Raw genomic sequence first — 21,137 nt, 5'->3', positions numbered from 1 at the left:
AACTCAAATATGAAGAATCTTTTGGGAGTAAAAGAGGGTAAAATGGAAGGGGAAGTGGGGTTTAGGGACAAAGAAGAAGGGAGGTCAATAGACAAAGAGTGAAGAAAGGTATAGAGAAGAAAGATTTCAATGACTACTTGTTGCTTGAGGAGCAAATTAGCAGACCGAAAATGTAGGATTTATTTCTAAATGCAGGAAAAGAATACAGAGTAAAAAAAAGAAAAAGGGGGTCATGGTTGAATAATAACAGAACTCAAATAAAAGATGTTAGAATTTGAGAAAATAATTTAAGTGAAAGAGAGAATATTGTATGTGGTCCAAATTTTTAGGCTGAGAAGAGTCATGAGTGGACCCAAATAAATGCAGGCATGAGAAAAGTGGATCAACTACTGTAGAGAAAAGGAGAAAAGAGGAGGTAGCCAGGGATTCAGAGGGGAAGAGAGGCTAAGTACATGTTTTGGGAAAATTCAACCAATGAAACCGGGGAAGTTGGTGGACAAAGAGAGGAGAAGGTCAGTGAGTGTCTGAGGCTAAAGGGGCAAATTAGACTGAGAAAAGTAGATGGGAACATAGAAAAAAGTAAAGGATAAACTGGACAGAGATGCTTGGAGTAGAAAGTGGTGAATGTGAAGAGGACTAAAAGAGAGGAATGAGAAGAGGTTGTGGGGTGAGGGGTAGTAATGGGGAGCAGACCAGAAAAGAGCCAGAGTGTGTGTTTTCTGGACTCAAAGCGTGTGATTCAGCCCGGCTAATAAGGAAAAGCTCTCAAGAGGCACTCGTGTGCTCCATCCTTTCCTCCCCCTTGCTCTCTTTCCTTCAATAGGCCCTTTCTAGGTCTCTCTTCCCCCTGTTGCACTCTCTTCCTCTCATTTAATGATTTCCGCCTCTCGTATTTGCACAAGTAGTTCTCAATGAAAAATAAATTCCATGCAAAGGACATCCGCCCGTGATGGAGCCATGTACGTGGTAAAAGGACACATGGGCACATGCACTCATCCTCTTGAAAGGATGAGTGCATGTGTGTTCATGTTTGCAGATGAACACACTAAACATTTTGGGACATATAACGAATAAACTCTGACGTAGAAGTGTGCCATTGTCCATCTTTCATATTATTATACATATGTTGATCATATTCCCTCCTTTTCATCTGTTTTTCATTCAGTTTTAATTATCAAAAAGTAAATTAATTGGATATTCGGTAGTGACAACCTGTAGCTTGAGTGTGCAATTCAGAATTCATCGGGCAAAAACAGATAATACACAGTGTGTTTGCAGATGTCTGCCTGCCCTTGTGCTGTGTATTGGTGAATGCCCTCTCTATCATAAATGTTTCAATTGAAAACTATAACAAAATGTATTTAAAGTATGTGCTTGTTTCTGTAATCATATACTCATTGTGTGCTTGTATTTTATATTATAGTAATATATTTGGGCCCCTTCACGTAGAAGTGTGCACTCTTAACAGTCTTGTGTAAGGCAGGAGGCCATTTGCCTGATATCTGAGCCAAATGCAATGCTGTGGATAGACTTTAATTTGATAGCAGGAGTTAAGACTTCTATCAAATGCACCATCAATGCATGTTTTGATTGTTTTAATTTGATGAAAATTTATATTAGAGACTCTCTCTTTTATCATCATGAGGAACAAGAGGGGCAGGATAACTAAGGACATCACAATATAACTGTCGACAAGTGCAGTTTCAGGTTTCCAAAGAACAGAGGCTGGACACAGACTGGTAGAAGGCAGACCAAAGTTCTTCTTGAAGAGAGTCTCACCTTTTCCCAGTCATCCTGATTTGGATAATCAAGTTTCACAAGCAGCTTTATCTAAAGTGAACTAATTGGTAACTTGGATAGACAGACTACATCCAAATCATTCAAATCTGACTTTAAAATCAAAGGTGTTTAAGCATTTGCTTGCATTCCTCTGAATACAACTCCAAAACCACACAGCTCTTTTCAGAGGAAGTGTCCAAGCCTGAAGGTTACACAATAGGTAAGCAGCTTATCTGCAAGCTTTTTTTTTTTTTTTTTTTAAACATTTCAAGGTTTTGCACTGTTAACTCATCCCCCAGGGTAAGACTGTCAACACGGAGGTCTACTGTAATGTCTTGAGGCCTCTGAAGGAAAACATCTGGCGCAAACCACCTGCACTCTGGCATTGTGTGCCACCACCACTTTACACTGAAATAGAAGAAGCTGCTTTCAGCTGCTCCCTTATTCACAAAGGGTCACCACAGCGGGTAGCCCCGCATGTTTGATTTGGCTGATTTTTACGCCAGATGCCCTTCCTGATGCAAACCCAAAGGGATTTGTGTCTCTTTCCGGGGGATCTTTAGCTTGTTAGGCAAATGTATAAACCACTACACTGTTAAACACATCAGCATAATAACTGCTCATGACCAATATTTAGCTCCTATGCCCTTGTCCTAAAAACAGATCCCAGTGCTGGAATACGGGATGGGATGGGATATTTTTAAATCAGGTATGGATTTTGATTTTTAAAAGGCATAGAACTGTTTCAAATTTAATTGTAGCTTGAACTCATCTAGTTATCCACAGTAAGAATGAATGCATAAAATTCATTACGAATAAAGAGATTCGGTGTATAAATGTTTCCTGGCTATGTTAAAGGTAATTCTGTAGTAGGTAAGTTTAAAGTCAAAGGGGTGTTGGGCCCGACAGCCTGCCTACGTGATTTTATGCCAGCAAGTTTGCCACCTCTCTCTGTCTCACGCACAAACATTCACACACATGCACACAGCCATACACCAGGCTTGTCTGAATAATGTTATGCCAGACAATATTCAATCTCTACAATACTCACACGCTCACTGATTGTCATTGCGATTGGATGCCAGCCTCCTTTGCCACTGTGTCTCTCTTGCACAAGCAGGCATTTAGACAGCTAGTCTGATTGATGTCATGGCAGTCGATAGAGTGCTAATTACTCCTCATGTGGAGACAGTGCCGTATAAGAAGCTGTGTCATATCCTGTCAGCTGCATTTCAAAAACACGTGTCACTTCCTGTTAGCCTGTATAGAAAAAGAAAGAAATAGAGTAGCCTGACAGCCCATACACGTGCACGCCCCACATACACAACGACACTGTATTACTGAGTCTTTGTTTCACGCACCCCTCTCCCTCGCTTCCTGCCCCTTCCTGTCTTTTTTTTTTTCCCCCCTCTGACCCACCTGCCAGCATTGGTGATCTTTTGTTGTCAAACTTCATTAGTGGAGATGTCAGCTAATTAGAGCCAAGCACAAGCTTGGGAGATTAGGAGGAAGAAGATGAAGATGAAGAGCGAGATGAGGGAGGGAGGGAAATGAAGGCAGGGCAGGGCAGAGGAGATGGAGATGAGCAGATGATGAGGAGATTAGGATGGAGTGGGAGGGAAGGAAAGATGGATTGTATCAAGCTAGAGATGGAAGTGACAGCAGGGATGATTACCTGCATAAACTGAGGAAGGTAAAAACGGGGCAGGTGTGAGAAATAGATTGTAGAGTAACCAAACTGTTAAGATTTACTGTACTAAATTAGCCACAGGGATGAGAAATGTGAAAAGAAAATTGAATACATCACAAAAATGTCAAGATGACAGAGCTGATATATGTTGAAATCTCATATCCTTGTGGACAAGATGATGGATAATAACTGACACTGATTAAGTTGTTTTATACTGTAACTTGCAGGTAACCCTGTATGTATGTATATATTTATATAATATATATGTGTGTGTGTGTGTGTGTGTGTGTGTGTGTGTGCGCGTGCGCGTGCGTAAGTAAGTGAGAACAAGAACAGCAGAGTGAAGCATAGATACAGGGAGAGAGCTAATGCACTGACATGAATTCCTTGTTGTGGTCCAGTTGATCCTTGTAAGACACAGCTGATAACGATCCACCGCTCTACTACTAGACGCCAGGGGAGAACACACAGACTGGCACACATTTGTGCACGTGTTGAAAGGAAAAAAGTCTACAACTCTGTCTTGTCATCATCAGTCAATAAAAAGCTATATTTTCTCTGTTGTGCTGCTTTGGTCTTATCGACTGCGGTCTGTCAGGTCTTTGCTAAGAGATAATACCAGCTTATTTTTAAACTGTTTTTTTAGTGGGTTCAGGTATTTAAAATACGAAGTAATTGCTGTGTAAGAATATAAAGACATTTAATTTGGTGAAACTTTTCTGAGCAGTTTGTTTCATTGGCTGAAAAGATTTCAAGGTTTGTCTCTTATTGCTGCCTAACGCAGCTGAATAGGAAGTCAATGATCGTTTACCGTTACGGAGAAAAGCATGAGGTGGTCATCTGTAACTCAGACAATTCTGGACCTTCAGAAAACACTTTTATTTGTTGCTGCATTGATCTGAATCAGCAGGACGCATTCAAATTTCCAACTTTCCTCAAGAAAGAAGCCATACTTGTACAGTTTGTACCATGTCCTGAGCTTTTGGATCAATTGCAGTTTGTCTTTAAGCTTTATTGATTTTTTTTTTTTTTTTTTTTTCCCCTCAAGTTGCTATCATCGCTTTGTGTTTGTGCTAATGAAACAAAATGCGAAAAAGAAGAAAAAAATCTTCAGGCCAGCAGATCTGTGGATGTTTATTTTTATCCTTTTTTTAATGTATTTGTTTCATCCAAGAATGCAGTGCTGACAAAATTTGACACATGCACACATGCGGTCAGGAAGTAAAATATTGACTGACTTGTACTAACCGTGAAAGAGGTGGCAGAATATCTTTTAACTTATTCGTGTGCATAAATCAGAGTAAAAAAAAACAAAAAAACGAGTGGCATATTTCCCCTGTGTGACATCTAGGAAGAGACCATAAATCGCTTGTATGTTTGTCCACCTCTGTGTCTCCCTCTGGGCTCTTGTGTGTATATGATGATGCTTGTGTGGCACAGTATGCCACCATCCTTTGGCTATTTTCTGTTAGATTTATTAACCCGTTCAGCCCAGAGTCATCTGTTGGAGAGCACTAAACCCATTTTCTTTTCTCTCTTTTCTCTCTGTCTTCTTCTCACTTTTTCCCCCTGTTCTTTGTATAGCTTTGTTTGTCTTTGTATTTCTTTCTGTATAATGTATCTCTGCCAGTACGTTTTTTTTTTTTTTTTAAATATATATATATATAAGTATAGCCGTATGCATTGTGTGCATTAAACATTGGATAAATAAAGCATTTTTTTTTTTTTTTTTTAGAGAATTTCAACTTAGATCAACTGCAGTAGATCTAGAATGCATTACTTCTATCATTAAAATGAATGCATATACACTCACCGGACGCTTCATTAGATACACATTGCTGGTACTGGGTTTGACCACTTTTGCCTTCAGAGCTACATTGATTCTTTGTGGCATAGATTCAACAAGGGGCTAGAAAAATACATATTTTGGTCCATATTGACATCCATGCAAATCCATGATGCAACGCTCTGGTTCAACCCCATCCCAAAGGCAGCCTGTTGTCTGCATGCTTTCATGTGATTGGCTAATTAGATTTTGCATTAATGAGCGGTTGAACAGGTGTGACCTAATGGCCAGTGAGTGTACATGACCTGAGTACATGCCAGATCCCAAAACTGATTTAAAGTAAGGCAGGAAACAGAATTTAAGGGTTGCAGAAAAAGAAATGGCACTTCTTATAACAAGTCCTGTAAATATTTATAGAGTTTAATGACAAAGACATATTTCTTTGCTGTGGACACTGATATATTTTAGGGAGCATCTCACCATGTTATTAATGGAACAGAATTCTGAATTATTAATAGCAGCATTATTAACAGCTATGCCGAGTTTCCGATTCTGATTTTAAACATTTATAAAATTATTATTGGTCTGACAGAGCGAGCGCAAGAGATTGATCTCCCTATGCTTGTGTGTGCGTGTATGTGTGTTAAAGAGAAGTAGAAGAGAGAAAGTAAAGTCTGCTTTTGTTGGGCTCGTGGCCTGCTTTACTTGAATACAGATTAATGAAAATAATATATTTTAGGCACAGAGTCATCTACAGTGTCATACACAAGTACATACAATACTGTACTCTTCTATGGGTTGTTGTCACATGAACCAGTCCTCTTGATGTTTAATGGCCGCACCATAGTTAAAAAGTGAAGTCATACCAGTCTGCTTTGTTTATGGCTTATTTCTCCAAAGCTGATCAATAGCTTCTTCAGTTTCTCCGTCTGTGGTCATGAACTGTTTGCATACATGTGTGCGGGTAATGCCTGTGTCACATTTATTTATTTATTCTTCAGCCTGTCCTCTTCCTTTTATGTGGGATCATAAATCACATAAAGTGCCTGTTTGTGTGTGTGCGCGTGTGCGTGTATGCGCATGCGTGTGTGTGTGTATACAGAAAACAAATGCTTTGCTCATTCATTGCACATAATTTGTCCTCAGGCCCTTTGTCAATAAAACAGCACATAAGGTGAGGGACATAGATATATTTGGTGTGTCATGTGACTGATGTAGCTACATATACACCCAGGGTACATGTACCTCCACCTCTCTTGTATATTTCATTCGGTTTTCCTCTTTTTCTTCATAGGAGCACATGCACTCATATGGTGGGAAAGACTGATCAAAGAGTGAAGGAACGAGGGAACTAGAGATGTGGCTACATCATTGATTGCCACTAAGTGGTTATTTTTGTCTGTCTGTCCGTGTGTGATGATCTGCCAGGTTGCGTGAGGTTTTTCTACTTCCTTTTATGGTCTGGAGCAGGGGTGGGCAAACCTTTTGGCTCTGGGGCCACACTGACTTTTTGAAATTTGACAGACGGGCCGGGCCAGCACCTGATGCATACATATCAAACATAAACATAAAAAAAGGCATTACAGTGTTAATACTTACATTTACTTTTAGTGGGAACAGTGTTGTTTTTGCCAGTGCCTGGTGTTAGTTTTGTTGTAGCAATTCTCAGAATCCTTGACATCAGTCATAATTATGATATGATTTGGGCAATTCTGTACCAATCTTTGGCTGGCCGGATTAAAAAGACCAACGGGCCGGGTGTGGCCCACGGGCTGTAGTTTGCCCACCCCTGGTCTGGAGTAATATACAGCCTTGGAGGTGCTGAATCCTCTTAAACAAAAAAAAAAAAAAAAAAACTTTCAACATTTTAGGATCTACTTGTGTGATAAAATGAACAAATAAAACAGCAACACATAAAATAACAAAGAGAAATGTACACATTTAATTGAAAGAATAATTGAAGTTGATATGATTTTTCCTCTCAGCGATAAGGCAGTCTAGACTATAAAATGTGTTTTGCTCAGTCATCAAGTACAGTTGGCATCTATTTTCCCTTCTCTTCTTTCACTTCCAAATGTACTCCTTTCACAATGGATGTTATGTGTAGCTGCTGACGCAGCTTTCTTTCACATTTAGGATAGAGTATCAAGTAGAAACACTCATGCACTCACACACACACACACACACACACACACACACAGACTAGATTGTGTGTCACTCTAATGCATCCTTTTCTATATTGTACATCAGTGCAGCTTTTTTAGTATAGCGTCTCCAATGGCTCCGGTAAACCGATAAATGACTGACTAATGACTACATTTATTTTGCTGAGGATTTTATTCTGTTAGAGGTGGACAACATCTAAACGTTTCATCAAATATTCTGAAAGTTACCCTGACCACTTACTGAGTTACTGCAAATCTTTAATTAGCTCTGTTTACTTAGGCTTTGTTTAGACTGAAGGCAAATCTAATTTGTTTCTCAGATCAGATCTTTAGCACATACTGCCAGCTATGTATGTTATTTGGAAGTGCTCAGACTTGTGCATCAGACATACTGTACTGTGCAAAAGTCTTGAGCCACCCCTCATTTCTTGATATTTGACTTTCAAGGAGCCAGATTTTCTTAAAATATATTTAAAGTGGTTTTAAGTGATAGTTCTCCAGGCTTTTCAAACACTCATTTTCAGTCCAGTCCTTGGACCTGACCATATTCAGAGGAATGTTTGTTTCCTTAAAAAATGTGAGGAAACTGCACAAGTGGAGAACAAAAGAAGAAGTTGCCGGCCTATAAAAACTATCTGCAGCAGATTTGAAAGATGTGTCCTTCAGAAATAGAAAGAAATCCAGCAAAGCCCTGACACAGGACATGAGATGCATCTGGGCCCTCAGTTGATCCATATATTGTTCACTTAAGCCTCATCAGAAATGGTCTCAATGGCAACAGGTCTTAGGCAGTGATGAACCCAAATTTCAAACTTTTGGTTCAGAACCTCATCAATATATACAGAAGAGGTACAACGGTGTGGGTCTACAGCCATCTGTAAAACACAGTGGAGACTCTGTCATGGTTTGGAGCTGCATTTCAGCCAGTGATGTTGGGGATCTTGTCAAAACTGACAAGATTCCCAACACACACAAAAGGACAATCAGATTTTGATCCACCATGAAATGCTGTCTGCAAAGTGTCTGATTGGCGATGGCTTCATTTTTCAGCATGACAGTGATCCCAAAGGCACTTCCAGTGCAGTAAAAGCATACCTGTAAAGAAAAACACACAATAGAACATTGTCAGTCAAGGACTGGCCTGCCCAGAGCCCAGACCTCAATGTTATTGAAGCAGTGTGGGATCATCTTGACAGAAAATGGAGCAAAAGAGAACCAACAGATAAGATTGGGTTCAGGCTGCATACAAGAATGAAAATGGTCATACCAAACATTAACTTTGAAGCTTGTTAGAATTGTACAAACTCTTTATTTGCCTTGTATGCTTTATTTCCACATATGTTTCCACATGTTTCAGTAAATTGCTGCACCTATTTCCTATTTTTCCTAGGAAAATATAAAATAAGGGGTGGCTCAAGATTTTTGCACAGTACTGTAGGTCTCAATAACTTTGTAGCTAGAGGTCCACTAGCAGCCCTATGGATTCTGCTCAGCTCTTCTGTCAGGGTTTGACATTTTGTGTTGTGTTGGGATTTCATCTGGCAGTGTTATAAGGTCTTGGCTGCATGCACTAATATTATATGTTTATCAAGAACTGCACCATTTAAGCTACCTAGATTTTAATCTTATAAAAAAATATAGTTTTAAATTAAGAAGTGATTGCAGCAGTGACCTTGTTTTTCATTTGCCATTAGCGGCCTTCTCAGTGTCAGCTGAAATTACCCATTCAATCACCTCCTGAACAATGATTATTATTACCTTTTTCACAAGAATTAGCTCACTTAGGCCACCTCTTTTTTCTCTCTCTCTCTTTCTCTCTGCCTGCCAGCAAGACTGCCAGCAACCAACTGCCACAAACCTGATATGTGAATAAAAATACACCTGCACCTGCTTTTCAAAGGCATTTCATGAACAAGCATCTGGCTTTGGGCTTTATTCTGTCCATCTGTGTGCGTGAGTGCTAGTGGTTGAGACACATCAAAATGAACATATGTCATTTGTTAATATGAATACAGCCATACCCGTAAAACCCACAGAAATTTATGGAAACTTGTGGTCATGGAGCTACATTTCATCATTTTTCACTAAAAGTGCATTGAAATGTTTTTCTTTTTTTTCTGTAATTAATTTTTACTTGAGTCAGTCTGGTCATGTGCATACATTATTTTAACCTGATCATACATGAACTGTTAACTCCACTGATGTTGTAAAAACTTGAAAACTGCATGCCTTCCTTTGCCTTAAAGTTTTAATTTAAAAAAGCATATGAAGAGAATTCTGTGCTCTAGCTTCAAATCAGTCATTGAAATTTCCATTCACTTGATTTGAGCTTAGTTCAGGTAATTGGAGTGCTGTTTAGGAAACTTTGAAATTCCACAAAAGTCATTAATGGTAGAAAAAAAAAATGTACTCAATGAAACACAGAAGCTGTTTACTACATACATGCTTCTATTCTGTCAATATCATACATCATAAGCACTTTCTATGTCTGTTTTCCTAAAATAATAAATAAATTATATACAGATTTTACCAGTTTTAAGAGTTTATCTATTTCCCTTCATTAAAACCCTCATAAAATGCAATAAAAAGAAATCTTATACAGCTTGATCTAATATGCATCTAGTACAGTGCTTCTAGTATTTGCTGTGTTGTAATTCTGTTTTCCCCACTCCAGCATCATCACTGTGGAATTCCTTTCTGCCTCTCAGTGGCCAAACATATAAGGGCATAATTATTCTTTTTTTAAGCCTGTTTTTCTTAGCTACGTTAGAAGACAACAGCTCATTGAATGGCCGGTTTAAAGGAGTAGACACACAAGCAGGTGTATGTAATACTTTGTGTTGTTATGAGAATATTTGGGATTTCTCACATGGTACAGAACCTTAAACAGAAAATCACAAATACTAACACAGAATATACATAACTCCACTGCGGAGAAGAGTTATTCCTAGTTTGAAGCACAGTTTTTCTGTATTTTTCAATTTCAAAATCTCTGTTTTGACTGGGCTTTTTCAGAAACACATATACTCAAATTTAGATGAGACCACTATTCATGCATGATCTCTCAGGAGGCAAGGTTTTGTTCAAAGAATGCCTCGAGGTAAGTGAGTGCGCTGTTATTTCTCTGACTTTTTAGAAATCACCTGGTGTTGCATCAATGTGTTTTTTCTCTTTGCGCCATCTCAGTTCATGAAATTGCAAATTGTACTCCTAATGGTGCATATGGGTACATATGTGTATGATGTGACTTTCTGTATTTCCATTATGCGTGGGTGAGTGACTGTGTGTGTGTGTGTGTGAGAGCTCAGAGTTCAGTGTTGATATGCTGCATATTTCCTGTGTTGACAGAAAGAAAGCATATTCATAAAATGATTGATGTTTTTGTTTTTGCAGGAGAAAAATAAAAAAGATGGAAAAACCGATACAGATGTAGAAAGTGACAAAGATCAAAATATTGGTCCTTGCAAGTGTGCTCACAGTAGCTGAAGATATGCTTCCATGTACCCAGCTGGGTTGGTCTCTCTGCACAGTGGCCTGTCCCCTTTTAGTGGACTGAACTTTAGTAAAAAAAGTAACTCACAGGAAGTGGTGACACCAAGTCTCAAAAGGTCCCACTTCTATTTTGTTAGATACAGATGCCTGGCCCCAAGGCAGTTCAGTTTTCAACAATTAGGCTTAACGCTGTGAACATTATTTTAACCAGTGTGTAGTTTTGGTTCCTAAACCTAAACAACAACTGCCAGCAAATGTCAAAATAAAGCTCCCGTGCTCTTGTGATGCACTCCACACCACGCCGCCCTGTGTTGCTTTGTAGCTTTGCAAAAACAGAAGATTTTGCTCTGCCTAACACCACAGTAGCTTATTCAAAATGACTGCACTTGGCACTCTGGAAATAAAAATGTGGTGCACAGACACCATTGCTTACCTAGCTATAATAAAGTGTGAGGTCATTTCAAGAGAGTAAAGGATCACCTCAAGAAGGTAACGGGCAAGCGCATATCGTCTGTCAACCTCAAACAAGACTCTTTATTTGACAAATTTAACAAATCCAGTGGACCAGGGCCATCTTTGGTCAGAGGCATTAAAAATGCAACATGAATGATTTGAGATGGAATGACCCATATTTGAGCTGGTGGGTCATTGCCATTATGATTCATTGAAGCGCTTTTGAACATGCTTGATCTTAAGATCCATACATCCCATAGTTGTACTGATTTTTTTTTTTTGGAATAAGTGTCTATTACTTTCTTTATTATGCTGGCATACCTGTTTTTAAGAATGATCAAAAGGCTTGTTTCCTTTTGTTTTCTGTGTGTGTGACAGTATGGACAGGATCCAGCAGCTAAGAAGAGAGTACCAGCAAGCAAGAAGAGAAGGAATGGTGCCGCCATATGAAGAATTGGACCCACGACGCAGAGGCCATGAAAATGACCCACACAGGGTAAGCAGCACAGCGATGCACACTCTCACCCATGCACATCGACTGCAGTGCTGTGAATTTGTGAAGTTTCTTATTCTCTATCAGAATGATCACTGCTTTTATTGCGTCTGTCAAGTGATCAAGGCCCTTTAGCTGTCAGTCGCAAGGTGCTCTTTGACGTGAATGGCTCCCGTGGGCATTGAGCTGATAGGACTGATATGATCCACTTTTCATGAGGATGAGACACAGAGGAGATAAGTAGAGGTTTTATGCGCTTGTCATTCGGCAGGTAGTGTTTATCAAATCAGAAATTCACATCCAGGCACAGTCACTCCTGAGCTCAGATTGAATGAGTCATGCTGGAACAAGCTGAAAAGCGCGTCTGTGATGCCATAATAATGTTAAATTATTAATGCGTTAACAAGAAATCGCCTCCCACGTTAGTACCAGGTGTCACCCTCTGATGACTGCGTTTGCCACCATTGCAAATGAAGTACATGAAAATGTGTTGTTGACTATCAGATTTGCCTCTGAACAAAGCCACTGATTTACCACATCACCTAACCAGCATGACATTAACAATATGTTTGCTGCTGCCACCCATGTTTTAATTTAGCTTCAGCTGTTCATACATTAACTGTATGATTATGTTAATACTCTTTCCTTGTAGGCTGTTTAAGTTTAAGGTTTTAACAATTTATCAACAAAATCTTACTTGAAAGCCACCTTCACTTTGCCTCTTCTTGTTACAAAAAAGAGAAAGTTTCAGATTAAAGGGGCATAAATGAGTAGTTTATTTTAACAAATACTCATAAGTAATGTCGGGATGAGTAAAACGTGTGGCGTCAGGAGGCACAGATTAACTGAAGAGGTCCACACGGGCTGAGAAAGGTCAGGGATTTATTGCAGTGGAGCATGTCCCCATCAACGGTTATTAACATACAGAAACACAACACACCAAATGGGTAAACAAGTCAGAGGCCTGTCACTGAAAAAAACCCTGTTTATTTCTTCACCAAGGAGCTAAAATTAATCTGCTATGACAAATGGATAGGTTTATGGCAGCAATCACAGTTTAACTGCTGTACCGTGAACTCTTCAAGTCAGCTCATTGAGTCAGAGTCAGAGGCTTTACTTCTGTGTACACAGATGCTGTCAAAATTTATTTTTGTGGGCTTAAAAGATAAAAAGGATAATTAATACATGCAGCAGGGCGCGGTGATGTCACCACTAGGAGGTGGCACACTAACCACAAGTGTGTGTGGGTGTGTGCGTGTGAAAATGTGAAGATCTAGGCTCGGGTTTCGGTAGTATTGTGTTTGACATCGTTTATTATAGGCTGGAAACTGCTGCAGTGGTTAGCACTGTTGGCTCACAGCAAGGATGGTTTGAACCTGCTGATCATCCATGGCCTCTCTCTGTGGGGGTTGCATTTTTCTCACTGTGCCTGCAGTGGGTTTTCAGTCCCTTTTGCAGCTTTAGCTGGAAAAGCGCTTTAGAAAATGGGTGGATGGATCATTTACTACTATAGACCAAACAAGAAGTCTAAGAAAGTTGATAATAAAAGTTTGTTTTAAAGTTATTTTTTATAATTCTGTGACTTTTTAAAGTAATGAAATTACCATGAATGATTAGGAATTTGATCACCTTTGTCACTGCATCTAAGCAGCTTGCTTATCCAGGCTTATACTCAGCTCCCTTTTAATTCAGATCTAAAAGTAATTTGGATTGTGACCCGCCGGGGGCAATCGTCTTTCCCCTTCGATCAATAGCCTCGCATTACACTGTTCTCTGCCTCCAAATAAGAAAACTTTGTCGTTGTTTATATAGCAGAGCTGAGAGCAATTAGCATGCTTCAGAGGTGCAAATTAAGTTTGAAGTGTGAAAGTTACAAAAAAAAGACCAGTACCAGTTGCCACAGCACCTAACAGGCCCCTCTCATTAAGGATGATGCCTTTATTAATTAAACCATAAGCATTTATTTACCTGACTGGCTCTCTGGGAAGGTTAAGGAGAGAAGTAATGGTTATAGAGGTGAGTTGATGGCAAACTAATTCAATTTCACATTTATTGGCTAGTTTTTCTTCCTAAAATATGTTTATTTTTTTTTTTGTATAGGATTTTCTGAATGGCCACAAAAAGTAAAAGCAGTGGAAATTTAATTGTAGAGTGAGTGAGACCAAAAAAAGATAAAGGCAGTCAAAGAGAGTGTGTGTGCCCATCTTGCATTTTTTGCCACATTACTCTCAATGTCTTTCTTCTTTTTCTTTTTTTTCACCCTATGGCTCCATTACCATTTCATTGATTCATGGTTATGGGTTAGCTGTCTCCGCTGGCAAAATTATGTTTTGCTAAAAACAATTATCAAGCAACAAAAGCCACACCACAACTTTGTTTCCAAGTGAGTGCATTGTGCTCTAGTTTGGTGTGTGTGTTTGTGTGTGTGTTTTGGAAGACAACAACAGACTTTCTCCCTAAGGAGAGGGGGAACTAAATCAACAGGGCGCTGTGCTGTTGTCACGTATAGTACACACACATTTACACACAGGCATTCACACAGGGTACTGTATAGAAGCCAATTGTTATGGTGGGTGGTGTGACACAGACATTATTATGATTAGATTAAATTATATTGAGCAGGACTCAAATATTTTTTCCTGTACTTTGGGTTTACATGTTCATTTACAGTTAGTGATTTAATTATTAATGCTATTTTGTAGTGTGATGGAGAAGGAAATGACTCGATAACCTCAGATTTAAAATGTAAATCTGCCTGCTCGTTGTGCTGTTTTATTTTCCTGCAGCTTTAACCTCCTAACCGCCCCCATGTCGAGTCAAATTAATTTTATTTGTACAGAAGTCGACACAAAGTGCTTTCCGAGGAGAAGCATTCACATTCCAGGTCTCCAAGAACCCAATTTGAAAACAGAAAACTCACAAAAACAAACAATATGATAGAAATGAAGACAAAGCAAAACCACGAGGCTGCGCCGACTTGACTACAATCAGTTGGAAATAGGTATGTCTTTAGAGTTGATTTAAAATTGCCAGTTGTTGAACAGGTTCTTGTTTGGTATGACAAACTATTCCAGAGCCACGGAGCAATAACAGCAACGGCCCAGTTTTCAGACAGGAAGAGGGCGCTGAGAGGAGATGTTGGCAGGGTGATCTCAGTGACCTACATGTAGAGGCAAAATATGGACTTTAAAGATGTGTGATATACTGTTGAGCTATTCCACTGAGGGCTTTAAAAACATAATCAAATTTTAAGAGCAGTTCAAAATATCACAGGTACCCAGTGCAGTCGAGCCAAAACAAGGGTGATGTGTTGCCTTCTAAGTCGAGATTTTTGAACCATCTGTAATCAAGAGAGTGGATCTGGACAATCCTATATACAGGAAGTCCAGCTGAAGGGTGATACGGGTGTGAATAACAGTTTCTAAACCCTTTAGTCGTGTCATGACTGAAGGGCTTTCTGAACATATTCTCCTTTCCCTGTCAATTGTTTTTTAATTTATTTGTTAGAAAACGGCAGACCTGCCTCTTTAATCCTAATTTATCACGAAGAAAATATCATGCTTCCTCCATTCTGTGGTTCTACACATATTTCATTAATTTCATATATTTATGTTTTAAAAGATTGTACTCTAAACAAATGGTTATACATGACTATGAGCTAAAATGAATAGAGATCCCCAGCTGCTGACCTTTTCCCCTGAAAGAAAACACAGTAATTGATTTATGCACCCAAATCAGCATCTCTGTTGTCCCGTCTGTTCCTTCCTTCTCATTCCTGCAACTTCAAAAAAATGCCTGTTTGCTGCTTACAGTATTATCCCTCCCATGTCAATATAGTACAACTGTGTCATCTGACAGGAAATATGATTCCTGAAGCTTGACATATGCAGAAGTTTGAGCTAAATTTGACAAAGTCCTCTATTTCCTGCACTCCCTGAAAATGTCTGTCAAATTCTGTAACCGCTGAGCTCATCCAGTTCTCTGATGATGACTCTATCCTCTTCGTCACAGTTGCTAGGCAATGCGGTTCACTTGCATTTTTCTTTTTAATGCCGTGTTTGTTGCACCAACTTGACAAGCTTTACAGTGGTAAATGGTTTGAGTTGTTGCTGCTGCAGCTTCATTCTTGTGTGCATGTGCAAACTTCAGCTTCATCTTATTAACCATGCTGGAGGAGCGTGAGGAGTCCACTTTGGATTTTGAAGGTATTTTGTGGTATGATGGTGTTAAAGTTTTCCCCCTTTTGTTTTTTTTTTTGTTTTTTTTTCCCAGAACAGCATCAAACTGGAAAAACATCTCCTGTTACCATTTAGAGGTTTTGCTTCTCTGTAGTTTAATTAACATCTCCTTTTCTTTGTTTTCCTTTGAGTATAATTAGTTGCAGATAATATTTAAAAGGAAAGGTCACTATTACCTTAAACAACTTCAGACAAACACATGGAATAGATTCCCTATTATTATTACTGGCAGTGAGGATCAAACATTCAATTCAATTCAGTTTTATTTATATAGCGCCAAATCACAACAATAAATGACCCCCTATGAGCAAGCGCTTGGCGACAGTGGGAAGGAAAAACTCCCTTTTTAACAGGAATAAACCTCCGGCAGAACCAGGCTCAGGGAGGAGCAGTCATCTGCCCTGACCGGTAGGGGCTGAGGGGAGAGAAACAGGACAAAAGACACACTGGAAGAGAGCCAGGGACGTGACAAGACGGTCATGGACATGCATGAAAACTGGCAGTATTTTTTGTCTATGCCACCTCTAAATGTTGCCCGTGCACATTTATAATAGATTTATTTATTTATATCATATCCTGTTGATCCAGTCTGAATTCCCTGTACTTGTATAACTATATGCAATCTTGTCCTGCATGTAGACAGTATTGCGTGTGTGTCTGTGGCTTTTTTTTTTTTTTTTGCAAGTATTTTGGAGAGAGAAAGAGAGAGAGAGAGAGAGAGAGTGTGTGTGTGTGTGTGTGTGTGTGTGTGTGTGTGTGTGTGTGTGTGTGTGTGTGTGTGTTTGTTTTCTGGGATTGTTTCTCTTTGTCATTTTGGTTCAAGGTTTCAGCCCTCTGAACTGGCTCCAATATTCTCTCTAACCTTGTCACCATCCAGAAAAAGGCACACCATTGTGTGATTCACAGTAGAATTTGGGAAAATCCCAGCACACTAATTCCCATAACCTTTCCCATATTTATCTTGTTTTTGTGCCCATTCTGAATTTACTGTGTCTGCCTTTTTCTCACTTTCACTTATTCGTCTGACACCCGGAGCCTGGTTGCAATGACATACGCAGGTTTGTAGCATTTGGAGGTAATTCACCCACCTTTCATTTCAAAGAAATCATAAAGATTTTGTCAGTTTTGTGTATTCCCAACATAACATAAAATGTAGTTATTCTGACACCATCTTTAGGAAACACATTCAGACAGAAGCTTTAAACAAGTCAGAAATACTGGGACACAGACAAACATTTAACAACCTGTGTAAACACAGAGAGCCTTTTCACCGTGATAACACAATTTAATGCCATGATCTCTGCGCATGTGTGCACATTAGTCACGAGTATCAGCCACTGAGACCCATGACTAACAATGAAGACAGTTTTTCCCTGCTGTAGAAGCAGGATGAAACTTTGGCACTCCATTTTTGGAGTGCTGTGTTAATTAAAAGATCTCTCTTGTCACGTATACTTTTCTTCAATATTTATCATCAGACAAGACCTCATATCAAATCTCACCATGTGGTGTTTTATCTTTGACCATGTTTAGACGAATAATTTTTTTTGTAGTGTCATTTGTCAAACACCCTATACAAATCAGAAAGTTTGCTAATTAGTAACCAGTGGGGCAGGAAAATGTTTTAATGATCTGTTACATGTTGGTGCATGTTACAGTAGCGATGAGAAGTATTGAGTAACTTTCAGTGTATTCTGTCTATATAATTTTAGCTTTTTTTATTTTTTTTTAAAAAGCCTTTATTCAACAAGACAATGGCGATTAGGCGGGAAAGTAGAGGGTGAACGTGAAAGATACACAAGATATGGTCAGGGCCCTCTAGCCTTCAGTATGTAGGCCACCAGCTCAACCAGGTGAGCTGTAGTAATGCTACTGCTGAAGTCTTTTTGATATATATATATATAATATACTTTTTTCCTGCCTTTTTACTTGTGGGTTTTGATCTTATAGTAATTCTGCTCAGTAAAGTTTTTAAAACAAAGTAAACACACAATGAATTATTATCCCAGTCTGCAACAAATTACAAGCCGGTCTAAAATCGCTAAAGATGTTTTACTTGTGATGGTGGACTTAAATAGCTCAAAAAGGGGAATTCAAGTTAATGTAAATGTTTTCAAATATTTGAGGTACTTCTTCTACCTATAAGAAAGACTTAAAGGTTAAAGAAGAGATTTAGTTTCCTTACAATCTTTGGTTGAAATCCAGATGCTAGAACAGAGGCCAAAAAAAGTTTCTCTTTTTGACGCTGCTGGCAATAATTGGTAGTGCATATAATTCTACTGTTATTCTTAATGTTGCTAGTCTTTATTCTGTTGAATAAATCAGAAACCACGAGAATCGGATATTTTGTCCATACAGTAGTCTTGTCCTTTCAGGCCGTTCTTACTAACACACACATGCCCTTTCCTTTCATGGCATTGAAACTGTTCATTTTAGCCATTATAAAATAGAAATGACCATGTTACCTTGAATGTTTTATAGGTGAACAGGAAGGGAATAAACCCCAAATCTCTGTTAGTAAAAAAAAAAGGACAGCACTAAACCTTGTAGCAGAGTGTGGCTCTTTGCTGTAGCAGGCAGGGTTAAGAGAGAGATGCTTGTAGCCCCTCATCCCTCCCGCATCGTCTTCCTCTTAATATAATTTTCTATCATATTCAGTTTGGTTCATGGTCTTTGAGCATTTTTTCCTCTCTAAACCTCCCATTTTTCCCATTTTTTGCTTGAATAAGAGGTCCATCATTTTTTGTACATCTTTTTTTTTTTTTTTTCTATTAAATATGACATTGAGAAATAAAATGCTCTTGTTGGTGGGTTGAGGTGATCAATAGGTCCATCCATTTAGACTCATCTCCAAGCACTTGGACACAGATGAGTATGGAAACATGTACAAGCAAATCCAGCGCACAGTCAGAGCAAATTCAATGAGGAAAAACAAGAATTAGAGAACAAAAAAAAGTGAGAACAAGTGGTGCTGGGCACAAGAAACCTCGCCCCCGGTAGATGTTTTAGCTGATTTGAATGTTGTCCATCTCACAAACATGTCCCTCTCCAAACATTGAATCACCGAGATAACACAGAGGTCCTATTGTCCTTGCTCATTATTTTCCAAGGTTTTAAAAAGTTGAATTAAAATAACTCATTTTATGGTCGTTTTCATTTATTGTAAAAGTTTTTTCTCTTATAATGAGAAAATGCGTGATTTGTCAGGTGGATGATAATGGCGGAATTCAGTGATTGGATTGATAGAGAGTGACGTGTCATGTAGTCACATATCTGGATCATATCCCAATCAAATGTTACATGTCCACTGATAATAGTGATATGCTTCTTACTACAACAAATGAGGATGATGTGTCTTTTTTCAGCTGAGATATGGTCAAAAATATGTTTAAATGGAGTTTCCCAATTTAATTCAAGTAGCCTGTAAATCCAGAATCGGGATCAGATTGAGATGGCGTTCCGTTTGGCACTAGTTCTTGGCCCTCCACATCTGTGTACTGAATATCAGATGCATCCAGTGGTTTTGAGGGAGATGAGTTATTTTTTTAAACATTTTGATATTAAAGATAGGGAGTTTCTTCATTTTTCAGATTTTTTTCTTTTCCCATGTTTACCTTGACCCAATTATGGAATTATGCAATTATGGCTATCTTTCAAACAGACAGACAAAAACAATACCCCATTCTCCCCTCGGGCAGAATACTGTCACTTTCTGTTATTGGTATTATTATGGTCAGAGCTAAGTTATCTGAGATCTTTAGTAAATGCATTTACGCAATGAATTTGAACATGTTAGGTCACATCGTTGTTGTGTTATCGCTTTCACAAGATGTTAAGAAAACGACCTTGACCTTGAGGTCAAGATCACCGAGATTTGAATTTGTCCGAGATTCTTTTTTAGATGCATCTATGGTGTGAATTTGAACATCCTAGGTGATGTACAGTAATTCTTGAGTTATTGAGTTCAAACAAGATTTTCAGAAAAACTTGACCTCTGACTTTGACCCAGTTATGGTGAAAATCAGGTGATCTAGGATCACTGCTCTTATGTGCAAATTTGGTATGAATCGAACTTGTAGTTTTGCTGTAATATAAAACAAACAGACAGAGAGAAAGACATACCAAAAACGATGCCCCGTTCCTCCGTCTTGGGCAGGGTAACAAGAATGATGCTGTTCTGCATGCTGACTGTACCAACTAATACCATATTTGATGATTGAAGGGAAATTTTTTTTCTATGATTTGTCTTTGTTCAATCGGTATGAATACATCAAAAGACATGCACACAAAATAATGGGCATGATAACAGTACATGGTTCAACCATGGAAAAAGACACAAGTAACGCATGCAAGCAGTTTCAGCTGGCAGTCATGCTACTGCATGCTGCACACAGACACACTGCCTAGTGCTTTTATTAAAACCACAGTTGGTTTTCTCATGGAAAAACACATACGTATAATAAAACCCACTCCACAGTTCTTATTCTCCAATGTTCTTTCTCCACAGCCTTAATATAATAAACTTATATTATAAGTAAATTGCACCACAGTCCTTTTTTTCTTTGTCAGTGAGTACTTTGCCTGTGCTGTGCATTTTTGCAGAAAAGGCCCTTTATTTACTTTGCTGACAGATTTGAGCAAGAATTGAAGCACTTACCCATTGTGCAAATTGGGTAAAGTTTAATGTTTGGCACCTCTGGGGTAAAGCAATGTAAATTAATAATCTGACAAATCAGCATTATTCCAGAAACAGCATGCTAAGACCTGCAGTCCTTTGGTGGCTTCAGTGAATACAAAAACTGACTGACTGGATAAAGAAATGAATTCTAATAAAGAATATACACTATGTCAGACAGCTAAGACAAGCTGCTTTGCAAAGGTTATGTCAGACGCGTGATTGACGCAAACAACATCCCACTGAATAACACATGATCACACACATCTCCATAGCCACAACGTGCAGACAGATACTTTGCAGTCTGTCAGTGGTGTTTCCTGTATGATAATGGGATTGAGCCCAATGCTGTTTCTTATTCAGGCC

General features: G+C 38.8%; 1 protein-coding gene across 3 annotated transcripts in view; it reads left to right on the top strand.

Moving 5' to 3' along the window:
* Positions 1-21,137, top strand: part of pard3bb (par-3 family cell polarity regulator beta b) — a 219,535-nt gene that overhangs the window by 149,742 nt on the left and 48,656 nt on the right. For all 3 annotated transcript variants that reach the window (XM_030758551.1, XM_030758552.1, XM_030758550.1), the window contains one exon: positions 11,744-11,861. In XM_030758551.1, the coding sequence (XP_030614411.1) occupies positions 11,744-11,861 (118 nt within the window). The remainder of the gene's footprint in view (positions 1-11,743; positions 11,862-21,137) is intronic.

Source organism: Archocentrus centrarchus, chromosome 21 (assembly GCF_007364275.1).
Source record: "Archocentrus centrarchus isolate MPI-CPG fArcCen1 chromosome 21, fArcCen1, whole genome shotgun sequence".
Classification (NCBI taxonomy): domain Eukaryota; kingdom Metazoa; phylum Chordata; class Actinopteri; order Cichliformes; family Cichlidae; genus Archocentrus; species Archocentrus centrarchus.
This window is presented reverse-complemented; position numbering and strand designations above follow the sequence as displayed.